This window comes from Hesperophylax consimilis, chromosome 24 (assembly GCF_061612785.1).
Source record: "Hesperophylax consimilis isolate HC1 chromosome 24, BYU_Hcon_1.0, whole genome shotgun sequence".
Lineage (NCBI taxonomy): Eukaryota > Metazoa > Arthropoda > Insecta > Trichoptera > Limnephilidae > Hesperophylax > Hesperophylax consimilis.
Window position 1 is genome coordinate 1,498,547 of NC_142859.1, and position 15,446 is coordinate 1,513,992.

Here is a 15,446-nt window from a genome sequence, read left to right on the forward strand (position 1 = left end):
ACTTTATATTTTAAACTATTCACTTTACAATTTACTTTTATAAATTATAGTTTTTATACACTACTTATTACCTTACTTTTTACCTATTTTCTTAAATTTTACTAACATTTATACTGTTATTATACATAATTGACATACTATTATAAGTATGTCAATTATGTTAATGGCACGTGTTGTGCCGTATATGTGTAAATAAATAAATAAATAAATAAATAAATAAATAAATAAATCTATTTACCAGCTAACATAGTTTTATTGCCAAAAATTACTAACGGAGTTTCATATGTCAAATAGATTAGCTGAGAACTGTGGCAACACTGTTAGAGACATTATTTTATCATTGCGGCTTTCAATGTAAATTGTTAATGTAAGTAAAATGCAGTACCACTATAAATTATTATTTATCTAGATGCGTCCTCCAACTTTTCTGTGTTTTTTTTTAGTATTTTCAAGAAAAATGTGGCAACATCCTTTTGAAATTATGTTTAAAATCAATTAATCAATATTTGAAATAAAATAAACAACCAGTTATTAGAACTTTATAGTAATGTGATTTGAGTGTAGTGTGTCAAAAGTGAGTAATCGAAAATTTTGCTAAAAAATATTCGACATTTTCTCTTTTGCGATGAACGAACGTGGGACGAGGATCGGTAACTGTACGCCAGATGTTTATCACGGAATTCTTGGAAATTTTGGAGGCCCAAGCAAGTGTTTCGCTAAGACCAAATTTTATTTATTATCCCGACCGTCGCTTTTTATTGCGGTCATAATGCACTGCTTCAACAATCACCAGGAACAGGATTATACGGAGATGAATGATGGACTCGTCAAGGTCTGTTATCTATGTGAGGATATTGTGTCAGCGCTTTATTAACAGCAGACACATACCTGGACGGATAAAGAACCTCGTGCTGTCGCTGTTGGTGGATGCGGTGGACTCTCTCGCTGCAGCAGCTGATCCAGTTTCTTCACCAGCTAGGATTCTTGCTGCAGACACTCCATCTTCTATCTTCATCGAACGTCACAGCGGTGCTGCCAAAGTCTAGTATCTATGTATGGATATTGTTTCAGCGCTCTATTAGCAGCAGACACATACCTGGAAGGATGACGAACCTCGTGCTGGTGCTGTTGGTGGACGAGGTGGACTCTCTCGCTGCAGCAGCTGGTCCAGTTTCTTCATCTCCTAGGTTTCTTGCTGCACAGTCTCCATCTTCTACCTTTGTGTCACCTGTTCCTGTAATTCATTTTACTTAACTTAACTTCACTTTCTTTTTGTAATATTTTGTTTTTTGTTATACCTACATCGATTGTAAAGCGCCTTTATATATATATTTTTTGTACAGTTATTATGCTCATTATTACATTGCCCCGTCCCTAGCATACCTTCTGGAATATAATTTTTTTTATGTTGAACCTGGAAATAAAAATTGAACACAATTTGGTTATTTATTTGTAGGTTCTTCTCGGGGGTGGCCGGAGACACTGGTTGCCCACTGTGACGAAAGATCCCGAAGAGCCTTCGTTAGAAGGGAGAAGATTGGACGGAAGGAACCTGATAGAGGACTGGCTGAGGGACAAGAAGCGAAGGAAACTGCGGGCGGAGTACGTGTGGAATGGAGAACAGATGCAGAATATCGACACTGATAAAGTCGACCATTTGTTGGGTAAGTCCCATTTCAATTAATTTTCACATACGCATTTACTTCTCAGCTATGCGTTTCAAGACTCTTCGTCGAAATCGTTTTAATTTCTTGTTTAACATTTAACAAGACATCCACATGACATCTTCATAACATTTTTTAATTATTTATTCAGTTAACATAATTTGTAGCAGTTATACAAAAAAATATTATTAGTCAATAACTCAATGAGTAAGTAGTAGTTTTTTGCCTCAATAGAAGAACCTGTGCTGAGGTGTTATAGATAAAGTGTTATTATGCTGTCATAAGTAAAAACCAAAGATATTGTTCTTCTAATATCTTTGGTAAAAACACATACACATATATTATTGTATACACATTAAGTCAGTAGAAGTTAAATTAGAAGTGACAGTGTTCAGGTTCAAATTAATATTTTTTTGCAGTAAAAATAATTTAATTAAAATATATCTATCAAGTTATGATACTTCAAAAAATTTAAAAATAAAGTTTTGTAATTGCTCGAATCTATAAAATCGGTTCTGAGAACTAACTTTATAACTTATAGCTGTCACCGGTTAGGTTAGATTTTAACATTTTCGTTTATGTGATTTTGTAATCTATAATATGATTTAAATTGAAGTTTCTATAATACAATTTAAATTTAAAAACCATTTTCGGCCTATTTTGTGATGTTTGAAGTTAAACAAAATCTAATTAATTCTTGATCAAGTTACTTTGTTACTAATTCAGAATACATTATCTTGATACTCGTGAACCGACGACGTTAACACTAGCCACAACCTTTCAACCAACAAACTGCCACAATAGACGAGTACATTAATTATTAAACTAAAAGCTAACCCCATCGTCTACTATGGTAGTCATGTAATATAATATATGAAATACTTACTATATCGGCAAGAAGTTCTATTGGAATAACAAGGTTCTATATGCCGTTTGTATGAAACTGAGATATTGATGTTCAAAATATGAATCTCAAACAACTTAACTCTTCAGACTAATTTGTTCGCTTTTGGGAACAGCTCATAATATGTTATCATAGAAATCGTTGTGCCTCTCTTATCGTCATAGTTAGAAATATGAACTAAACCGTATTAGAAAGAAAATATACCAAATTTTACATTCACATATAGAAGTTAACCTCATAAAAATTAAAATTCACACCTCTACGATATTAAAGGTTCCGACCGCAATTTGATTAAAGTTAATGAAAGTTTGTGAATTTTTAAATGATTATTTTCATAAGAAAAGACAAAAAAGTGAAGTGGCAGTAAATTTCAAAATAATTTATAATTTGTCTAATAAAACATGTATTATTTGTTGTCAGTAATTAAAGTAAAGACGAAAAAATGTGAGAGGAGTCATTTTTTAAATTGTTTTTATTTTACTTGGTTGCCTTAATATAAATCAAACCTTGTTGATCTCAAAATATATATTTATCTCTAAATTGTATAAAATAATGTCGCTACCAGTATTTGTCTGTTTATGCGTTTAGTTCGTCTAAACTACGGAACGGATTGTGATTTCACTATCATTCAGAGAACTTTTTATACAAATAATACATGTATATTATACTTATGTATAGAAAGTCGATGTTTGGTAATCAAGTCGTAAAAAAATTTTTGGGCACTACCATTGCTAACGCTGGCTAAACCTTAAAAGATACATCAAAAAATTGTACTGCGGAATTGTATATCTTAAATAGGCCTACAGAAAAATCCACGATGGTATATGTCTATATCCTAAGGGTAACCCTCAGCAACGCCAGGTACACGTCAGCTGGAATAAAATATTAAAAATTGTGACAAAATAAAAACAACAGTTCTAGTATGAAAAATATTGTGAAAACAATTAAGACAGCAAAATTATATCAAACTTTGATGAAAGTGTTAATGGTTTGTTTGAAAAAATGGCATGATCGTATATGTGGACACGTGAAACTTATTCGAGGTTCATGCACCACACGGACTTGAGGCAACGAATAGATTTTGCCTACAAAATAAACCGTACCAATACTTACTTTTAATATAATTAATTACTCTTTGACAGGCGATTCCTCTTAATGCTATGGCATTACGTTCCTGAAAACTTCAACCGTAGTCTTCGCCACGACTTGTTCAAGATACCATGCAGCAGAATAGATGTTCTAACACAAAATGACAAGAGTAATGATGCTGTTGAATGAAATTTTAAATCAGTGGAAATATTTAATTACTCTATAAATAATCTTAAAACTATTTCCCAAATGTCAAAATAAGACATCTTCTGCGGTGACTGGATAAATTAGACATCTTCTACGGTGACTGGATAAATTAGACATCTTCTACGGTGACTGGAAAAATTAGGAAATAAAAATAATATAAAAAAAACTGTCGTACAACACAACAAAATGATGGAGACAATGATATCATGTTGACAATAATTTGAAAATGAAAACGTTTCGTTAACGATTGTTCGATAATGGCATCGAAAAGAACTTCAGCTAGTTTTTTTAGTTTTTCTCAGTAAGATTTTTTTTATTTATTTTTTTTTTATTTAAAAATAAATTTGTTATATATAAAAACATAAATATGTTATACTAAAAAAACTAATTACAATAAAAATGTTTTCTTTTTAACGTAACTACCCAATTCAATAGAGAAAAACGTTTCTCGTGTTTGAGTTGGGGAGTAGTGCCATTACAATATACATATGGTAAAGAAAAGAAAGAAAGTTTTTTATTTAAAATGTAAGAAATAAACAAAAATGTATATAGCATGATAACACAAGTATAAATAATAAAAAAAATAGACTAAAGTAGCATTTACTTAATTAGATACACAGTAAATGTAAATAAATTTAAGAATATATTTATTTACATTTAACATTAATTTAAGAATAGTAGTAAAATAAAAATAATATTATTACATTTCGATTAATAAGTAGGTAGTAGGTGATAAAATGGATACATGGAGTTATTTTATTCATTTGGAGTAAACGGAGCTGATAATATTGCAAGCGAAGGTACATAATAAATTGTGACAATAAGCTATTGGTGATTCGAATGCTGATATAATATTTAAGAGGATATGGTAAAATAATAAAAATATATTTTTTTGTTAATTAATAATGAAATTAAATAGTTAATCATATACTAAGTATGAAATGTTAAAATTTGAATTTGATCAATTACTACTAATATGTACCTGTAATCAAATGATACGTAAAAAAATAAATTAAAACTTAAAATTAATATTTGGTTGATCAAGAAGTTGTTTAATTTGTAATTTAAAGGCTTTACAAATTTTTTTAGATTTAATTTTATATTGGAGTGCATTACAATTTTTTTTACCCTGATAAGTACAGGGTTTTCCAATAAAAGGTGTTATTTTGAATAGTCCGCTATTTCGGTAGATGTTACTTTTAAAGCTGTCATTTTTTTACATTTGACAATTAGAAACTACGTCATTAATAAAAATGGAACAAAACACGCTTCAACAATGCATTGAAATTATTAAAATTCACTTGAGTGAATCAAATGCAAATCATCTTGAGTAATAAGGCCCATTTCCACCTCAGTGGCTTCGTCAAAAGCAAAATTGTCGCATCTGGGGCTCGGAAAACCCAAGAATTATTGTTAAATAGCTTCTCTATCCTCAACATGTGACTGTTTAGTGCGGTTTATGGTACGGCGGAGTCATTGGACCTTACTTTTTTGAAAATAAGGCTGGAGCAACAGTTATGGTGAATGGATTGCGGTATCGAGAGACGATTAATGATTTTTTATGGGCGGAGTTGGATGGTATTGATCTGGACATTATTTAATTTCAACAAGATGGTGCTACGTGCCACACAAGCAACGAAACCATTGATTTTTTACGATTGAATATCAAAATAACACCTCTTATTGGAAAATCCTGTATAATTGTGTTGAGAAGCGCTCATTTTGAATTTAGGCATTTCTTGATCGGTTACTTATTTAAAATATTGTAATATCTTTTGTCTTCGGTATATTGCACCTTTATATTATGTAACCAAGTGTGATATTTAGAAGGCAAAATAAAGAGAATGTAATTAACACATTTTATTAGCTCTATTGATAGTCATAGATAATCATAGATAGTAATAGTTAATATTTATTGCAGATAATTTTATGCGATTTTTGTTCGATGAATAATTCATTGTTTTTGTTCTTTTTCTCCGATTATCTATACAAAACAAATAAAAGCAAGTTGCCTTCAATCACCTGGGAGCAAGAAAGTTGCGAAACTGTCGTTCAAACGTTGTTTTTATTTGTTTACCCGGGAAGAGAAGGGTTTTATTTGAACAGGAATCAATGTGATATTTACATATCTTTTCCATCAGCCGTAAAAATTTCCTTGGAATGATATAGTATTATGATAAAAAAGCAGAGGATAAAGATAAAAGAATCAAACTTAAATATATTTTATAGTGTTCAAGGTGTCACAAGTATAAATAATAAAAAATTCAATCTATTCCCTTCGTTAGGTAAAGAATTCCAAGAATTTTGAAGTTTACACCGGCGACATGCTGAAATTATCATTTTGCAAACCGTGAACTAAAGTGGTACCATCTTGGCGCTACAAATAAATGTATTTTGTTTCCGCCTTGTCGAAGAAAACAGTGGCAATAATAAGCGCCGCTTATATTTCGGAGAAATTTCAATACAATGGTCAACATTCATGCTCTGCGCGTATAGAATTATTGATGTTCCCAGCGATGTTTCACAGTGAGCGAAATGAAATCACAAGCTCGCACCACGGGACTGTTACACGCGATACAAATAGCGAAAATTCGAGCCGGTTGAATTTAAAATAAAAAAATGTACTATTTACTTTTAATTGCTTTCCTTTTTGGTATTATTATTGGTTGATAATTATTATTTTTACAAAATTTGGGGAGTGCGTAGCTCCAACGCTCCTTAGCGCTAGCCGCAACTGCTTCTAGACAACAAGCACTTGTCTTTTATTAAATACATGGACCAAACTACATGGACCCTCGAAGCGGCAAAACCAACAAAAATTATGTGATTGGTGTATAGGTAGAAACAAATATGGGGCACGGAGAAAAATGGAGAAACGGGATTGCAGGCCTTACGAATGAATTAACAGGTTCCCAGATAAACTTTAGTAAATTACAAATATATTATCATGATGCCGGAACACGTGTTCATGAATATTGAATTTCATTGTGATACAAGGCAAATCGCTTATATTATACTATAAAAATTTATATCATAGAAAAGCAATAATTAACCTTTTGTCTAAATTCTTGAGACAATTAGTTCCAATTTTGAAAAATAACACTATCATTCATTCTTGAAATTAATATTTTTTTTAATGACACACGTCATTAAAAAAATGTGCATTTATACAAGTTTGGGAGGCGGGTTTAAGTACCGCCTCCCCGGGAACCATTTATTGGATAACCAATACCTCTGCCATAGTTTACCTTAAGAAGTTCGGTGATTGTAGGTGATTTAGCAGGACGATGCCCACAAGCTGCGTTGGGTGCCAGATCAGGAGAGGTTAATTTGGGGAGACCGTTTGACCTCTCTAACTGGTCTCTCCCAACCCATCGCCTTGCGCCGCAACGGGAGGGATAAATCATTTGTCTGTCACTCTTATATACACTGATCCCTAGATTTCCACCCACCCCTCATACCTTTTTCCTTCCAAGAACTCGCTCTCCTTCTTTTCTTTAACTATTTAATGTCCTATGACCTTCCACACAGCATCCCTGAAGATGACAAAGGCCCTTAGGGAAATTGTCTTTCTCAGGGTCTCCTGTGTGGTGTATTAACTTCAAAAAAATATTATTTATAGTTTTTACATCACCTTGTATACTTAAAAGAAAAGGATACTAAGCTCTTTCCGTCTCTTCGTTTTCTTTCTGTTTAAGATCCACTCGATTCTGAAAATTTTCGAAAATTCTCTCTCCCAAAAATATACTTTTTAGATGACAAACGTTATTCGTGTAAGATCAAAGTGAACATCAAAAAGAAAGCGATGTGGTCGTCGAATAAATGTTCGAACATTCAATTTTATTAGATGGGAATATTGCGTATTACTGTTGTGTAGTAGTTTTCTGATAATATGGGACGTGGACCAGAAATACCTTTCCATTTCAGAATTCTTGTCTGATATCAATGGTACCGATTAACACATTTAACTTTACATATAACATTCTGGCTACTTTAGAAACGCATAAAATATTTTATTTTTTTTCATATTTTAGTTTTTTTAAATTTATTGGTGTGTCTAATTTTGTTGATGTTTTTATGTCATCTTCGCTTAATAATATATTATAAACTTGGCTGGTCAGTTAAACTATCCTAAAACGAGAATCCTTCCTACTTTGACAATCAAAAGTGCTCTTATAACTATAAATAAATTTTGTTATGAATGAATAAATTAATAAAAACCAAATTTCTTCCCAATAATATTATAGCTTTGTACTAAGCATTTCAAACAACACTGACACTGCGCTTCAAAATATATTAGATTCCTTTTTAAAAGACGGGCAATTTTATTGGGTCATTTTATTTTAGTAACCGGGGTTAGCGAACCTTAAATTCTTGTCAAAAGCGGGGTCACGTATCAATCTCTTATTTCAAAGCGATACTTAAATTTACCTAATGTATGAGTTTCCTTTCAAATTTTCCTAAAAAGAAATCGCTATACGCAATGCTGGATATAATATTCTTGAAAACTTGAAGTCCCGGCGATGCCCGGAAATTTGTAAATTTTGAAATGGTGTAAACGGTACTCTGAAAATATTCTTGATGGTACGTTAAAAATTCAGAATCCTTATTTTCTAACCCTTCCTTTATCAACCTCGAAAAGTTTCTTGAAGTCCCAAGAAAAAACGCAAGCGTTACCGAACTATTTATGACATTTACACATTTTCTTCTGGAAAATTTCGATTATTTAAATTTATTTTAATATATTATTAAATATTATTTTAATTTATTTTAATATTATTTTAATTTATTTTAATATTATTTTAATTTATTTTAATATTATTTTATTTTATTTTAATATATTATTAAATATTATTTAAATTTATTTTAACATTATTTTAATATTATTTTAATTTTTTTTAATATATTTGACCACACTTGAATACAAGCAAAATGTAATATTTTCGGGAGATCCATTCTAGGTGTAAAAGGAGAAGAATATTTTTTCTATAGCCTGTTGTTTTTGGTTTTTCATAAAAAAGGCTTTCCTGCTAAAAATCTGCATGGTAAATTCGAATTTACCAGGCAAATACGCCAAGAGTAAAGAGTGGCAACGACGCATATCAGTCGTATGCATATTTTTTTGATTTGTATTTATTGAAACCGTACAAAAACAAAATCAACAAAATTTTTGACGGAAATGCATAAGTAAAAATAATTTCCGGAAAAGAACATACCGTGAAACGTTGTTATTTTAAACCAATATTCGGGCGGTTATTCACAAAACAAAACAAAAAAGATTACTTGGTTACGTCGTTTCATTACCACAAAAGTTATTTCCCATAGCTGCAGTCCCGTGAAAAATAACGTGAAATAATAATAGGATTAATAATTGCATGTTAGCTAAATAATCACATAAACTGACTTCATTTGTCAAGATTAGCCGTAAGAAATGTAATTAAAAGAAATACACATTTCAAATATAAAATTGAAATATTTTTCTTTAAAAAAATATTACATTATAAGTAGGTACTTTGTCGCTCATCTGATTTCTTGAATTTATAAGTATTTTTAAATATATCTAGGATGTGAATTTCTCTTTTGTTTTCGGTGATGAATGAACGCAAATCTTGGAAGCGGAAATTAACCAACTTTCCAATATCCGATCGAGGTGAAACTCGGCATTGACATAATAGTGTTTTGATTTTTTAAAATTAATTTGGTGTAATAAAACAACTTTTTTTTCACTTTTTGATTTTTTTGGTTATAAAATTTTCTTACTATCGTTTAGAATATGATCTTAATGTTACTACACTTTACCCACGAAAACTTTATTTCTATACATTAAAATTGTGTGAGTTTTTTACGTACCTAGAATAAAATAAGTTTTTGATTTAATTTTTAAATAGTATCGTTAAAATAAAGCAGTTTTGGTTTCCCTTTCAGAAATACACCATCTCTTTTTCCTGAAAGCGGAATATGCGGGTTTTGATTGCTTTTTTTATTCCACCCACCCCACATAAATAAGAAAAAACGGCCTTAAAAAGGTTTCCCATCCTTTTTTACTTTAATTGGAGTGAAACCATTGAATTGGTTCAAGTCCCTTAGATGTACAAGTCTGTACTAAAGGCAATTTTCGGCTAGTCTTGTGCAGAGATTCTAAAAATTTTGAGCTATGGACCAAATGCTTTTTTTCAGTAGAACCCCTGCCTGCCAAATAATATTTGTCGGGATTGCAGGCCTATTGAATAAATTAACAGATTTTAAATTACGAATATATTTTTACTATGTCGGAATACGTGTTCATGAAAATTCGAATATTTTCGCATTTCGTCAAGATATTAACATGGCAAATACAAGGCATCATAACGAAATGCAGAAATATTTAAATTTTCACGGACTCTAACTTTTTCTCGCTGATATAGACACCCGGCAAGTCAAAAACGACCTCTGGAAGTCCATAGAGCCCCCCCTTTGAAACCTATGGTCTAGTGGTTGAAAGAGTGAATAACAAACGGATCAGAAATATAAAGCGTGAAATACCAATATTCAGAAAGGAAACGTCGCTTCATAGTGTTAAGTGATAATAGTGACCAAGTCTTAATATCCAAGTACTTTTTTAACTTTCTTTTACAATCTCATGTCAATCGACACACCCGAATCGGGATTTTATTTTACTTTATTTAATAGCGTCACAAACAGGCATTAAATCATATTTGACTTAGGAAGGCTATATATAACATTGATTAATAAAATTTAAGACAAAAAGAGAATAATAATAAAATATTACGTTCAGGAATCTGGTTCTGAACTCGGAATTATTAAGAATTTAAGTGTAATTTTCAAAAGTGGGACGGATTGTGTCAAGGTTACAGACTACATGTAAAGTAATATATTAATAATAAGAGTAAGAGACGTTACAATGGTGTTGAAAAACAAAAATTAGTTTTTTATGATAATATTTCATCGAATGTTATTAATATATGATTATATTATCGACAATATGTTATGAATTTTCAGAGGTTAGTGTAAAACAGTGATTCCCAATATGGGCGATATCTCCTCACGATGGCAAATGGTGAGATTCAGGGTGCTGTTTTCTAGGGAAAATGGGTGGTAAGGCCAATTGCGTGAATCTTGGATTTGTAAATATTTAAAATTCACCCACTTCGTGAAAATTTAATCCAATATCAACGGTTGGTTGTTATACTGCAAAACGCATTGTGGTGAGCTTTCACTTTAAAATTGTTTTCACCTGCGGCGCTTTTCCCCCTATTGCTGCTATAATTTTATTAATGGGGGGTAGGGGCGTTGATGAAAAATATACTTATTATGACGGTGGTGAGTTATATAAGATTGGGAACGTCTGGTGTAAAACACATAGCATTACACATAAATATAGAAGTTACAGCTTGTTAGTGTAAGTTCATTTTCAATATAATGAGTGTTTCTCTTTGAAATGTATCCGGATATCGAGTAATACTTCTTTATGGATATCAGATATGCTATAGTTTGACCGATTCCAGGCAGTTATGACTAACTTCTACCGTGGTCATTACCGTTACCTAAAAGTGTAATCTAGTTGTCCCTGAATCAATGTTATCAAATTGGAATCGTCGGACTTTCCTAAACATTATATGTATTCTCTTCGCCCTACTCCAATCACAAGTTTATTTATTCAATCTGTAAAAGAAGCTTTTCCGAGCCCCAAATCAAGAAATAACCAATTAAATTCTTAGCAGAGCTTTCCTCATAAACCCTCGTAAATAATTTAAACCCTATCGGGAAGTGATATCGTTGTAACTTTGATAAAAATAACCTAGCGAACGGTAATTTTCCAAAACGGTGGAGTTTCAGACATATTTTATGGTAAATTAATGGAAATTACTTTAATTTTCCGGAGATTGTCGGAATTTAGCGGGGATACACTGTTATACTTTGTCGACATCCAGTTTAGACTCTACACAATACATTATGAAGCAAATTAGTTGGGAAGTTAATAAACTGCCATTTTATTCAGGAATGCGGGATGGTACACGTTATATCCTTGGGGTTTCGGCAAAAAACGAAGCCTACAAAAATTTTATAACACGTGGCGCACAAGATAAAATTATGAAAAAATGTGAAAAACATTATCAAACATCCGCTTAAATTTTAACCTTTCAAAATTCCAATGTTAGCTAGGCTAAGTTTTTTGCTAACTTTTCTCAATTTATTTAATTTTTAGATTTTCGTATTTATTTTGCAGTGGTCCATTTTTTATGTGAAATAAAATTATGGAGATTGGCAATTGTCTGACAGCAGATGTCTCTGTAGATTGGCATTGACTGACAGCAGCTATTTCTGTAGATTGGCATTGCCTGACAGCACCTGTTTCTGTAGATTGGCGATTGCCTGACAACAGCTGTTTCTATAGATTGGCGATTGCTTGACATAAGCTGTTTATTTAGATTGACGATTGCTTGACAACAGCTTTTTACTTTCAAAGTCATTTTAAAACTGTTTACAGGGCACACAAAGTAAGATGTCTTTTAATATTCATATAATATGTACGCATATATTTACCACTACCACTTTTTAAAGATTAATTTAAAAGATTTCTTGGATTCTGTAAGGTACTTGTCAAACAAATTTGTTTTACTTATTTTACGAATTTCAACTATCTGTTCATCAAATATTTGCGTGTAATGTGTTTTCTACCTAAATTTTATTTTTCTCCACCTATTAATTACGGAATAAACAATTTTTACTGAGATTCTTTGTTGTTTTTTTACAACAAAATCAAACGTTAGGATTCTATTCAGCAACCTATTTTAAAGAAAAGATTCGCTTTAATTGAAGATATTCATGAGATCTTGATTATTGGAATAAAATCAATTTTATTCAATGCCATTTTTTATTCTATTTTTTTCACTTATAAAATTGGCAGGTATTCCATTTCTTATTAATAATAATATTAATATCATAATATTTAAAATATGGCTACTTATGAAATCATTCAATTCAATTTGTTTATTCCTTTAAAAACATTACAAAATTACATTCAAATTCGTTAAATACATTTGTATAGTGGTATTACATAATAAGTTAGCGGTGTATCAACTATACCACCATCAATAGCGCTTCCCTTTTAAAGGCAGCTTCACTTTCAGCTAAATATGTCGATATCCGAATTGATTCTGTTCAACGGCAAGACTGCTCTCCCCACCGATATGACCTGCAGGCAAGTTAGTCCTGCAGGCCGGGAGATAGACCAGTCTATGCTGTCGGTGACGGAGATAACCATCAGGAACATAAAGAATCATAGAGACTCTCCATGATAGTCGGATTTTCCAAACATCCACGAATCGGTTTGAAGAAGTGCGAATACCCACGCACGTGCATTGCCTTTGTGGGATTTTTTTAAAAGATATCTACCGTGCATTTTTTATTACTGTTCCGATTTATCAAAAACTTTCAATAAAAAAGGTATTTAATAAGCTACTAATAAATCCCCAGCTGAGATCGTTTCAGAAGCCCAGTTTTCCTCAAAATTTTCCAATATATTTTTATTAAATTTTAATTCTATGAACAGTTACAGGCGGCTTTCCTTAGTAAAATTTCCGGTTCGCTTTTATATTTCTATGCCTTGTATTGATTTGAAATTCGTTTGAAAACTTCAACTATCATTGAACAAGGCTTTGCACTAAAAATAAATATTTTACGTGATGCATTGATGTTATACTCTTATTTTATGTTATAATTGCTGTACCACAAATACTATAAGGTTTTGGATTATTCTAACAAATGATACTCCGAGATTGATCATTTTGTTTATTGTTAACTGAGTACAAAGATTACCTATACGTGTTTACTAGTTGGGAGATGAGAAGTAAGAGTTAGATCAAACTAAAACATGTTTATATAATACGTTTTTCTCGCTCTACACTGACAGAGTTAAGTACCTGATTTAATTGTCCCTCAATTGGTTTTAAACACATTTTCCTGCGAATTTTCGAGCTAAAAAATTTATCCTCATTTCCGAAATAATTTTGTACCAAAAAGTTAAATCTGCTGTGGTGTACAAAAACAAATATAAATTTTAAACCTTCTATGCTTAAACGTAATAATGACTTTTAAATTTACTTGTGTATGAGATCAATTAACTTAAAAATATACTGAGTTAAAAAAAATATAATAATATCAGTAAAAGTGGATGAAAAATAACTTTACAAAATCCTTTTTTTTTAATTTATATAGAAAACAGTTGAACATTGCTCAAACTTATTGTTTTATTTGTTTTTACTTACATGTTATGTGTATAAAAATTTGTTTTTTATTTGGTATGATTCTTCAGACCATCCACCACGCGTTTTCCGAGGAAGGTTAACCATGGCAGAACCAATCGCCATTTTAAAAATTACAGTACCGCTGACGGCTAACAAAACTTAATTTGTAATTATCAGGGAAAGATTTTATCCTTGTATTATTGGCATAGCTATGAGATGAAGGTTTTATTACATATCGAGCGATTGGCATTTAAAATTTAAAAACCTTTATGTCAGCTGCATTTCCGTTTATCGTTTTTAAGCTAACATATTTCAGACCCGCGTATCGGCGTGGTTGGATTTTAATACAGCGATACACCCACGCACGCTCGCGGGGCTTGATGCCAATAGGTTAACAAAGTATTAGTACACATGACATGTCGCATTTTTAAAGATGATTACAAAGGGTGTACATACCAAGATTTAAGCCAATAGAATACTGTGGTAGGGTACCAGTTTGCCAAAAGGGACTTGTAAAATTCTTTCAATGGCTACGTTCAGACGACGCGACGCGCGCGCAACGCATCGAGCCGCCCAAATGTCAAGTTATTAATTAAACAGTCAACAGGATAAAATTAAGTGTATTCGAACCAAAACATTAAAAGTTTTGGCGCCATCGCTAAGTTTCCTGCAGTGATATTATTATTGTTATTATTTCCGTTTGATTACCCCTGCTGCGTTAATAATGGAAATTATTCCACGTGCCAAGCAATAAATTGTGCACATATAAAAAAAACAAAACGAATATATTATCAGTCACAAATCATTTCATACACTCTTATGACTTTTTGCTGCAAACGCGTGTAGCTATTTTAAAGAAACACTTTTCCGTTTTATGTATTTTTGTAAAGAAAACTGAGTGATGGCCTCAAAAGGGCTAATCCTTTGATGGGATAGTCCGAAAACACTATTTTAGTCACAATTGATTTAATACTCTTTATTTTGCCCTTTTGACTGAAATTTAATTATTTATTTATTGGTTGGGACAGGTTCAATGCGTTGTAACCAGTGGTGAAAAGTCTTACGTAAATTGGCGACATAAGTTTTTGTTCATATCGTTTTATTTTATTGTACGCTTGAACCATACTGTAATTGAGAGATCGCCCAGTTTAAATTATGGTAAAATACTTTACAAAATGGGAAAGGACGAACGCAATTAATCGAAAGGCCGAATTAGAGTTGGAACAATTTCTCCAGGGAATAAGATATTTTGTTTCTACCTTTTTAACGTTGACAGCGGTTTTCGCGTGTAGCTTTATCACTTTGTTTAGATCCTTGGCTATACTATAAGCGTTA

The 15,446-nt window shown here is 31.6% G+C and overlaps 1 protein-coding gene across 1 annotated transcript in view; it reads left to right on the forward strand.

Annotated features, from left to right (window-relative positions):
• Positions 1-15,446, forward strand: part of LOC149411790 (alkaline phosphatase, tissue-nonspecific isozyme-like) — a 306,816-nt gene that overhangs the window by 248,267 nt on the left and 43,103 nt on the right. Inside the window, exon 6 of the mRNA XM_089646240.1 lies at positions 1,457-1,664. Coding sequence (XP_089502366.1) covers positions 1,457-1,664 — 208 coding nt within the window. The remainder of the gene's footprint in view (positions 1-1,456; positions 1,665-15,446) is intronic.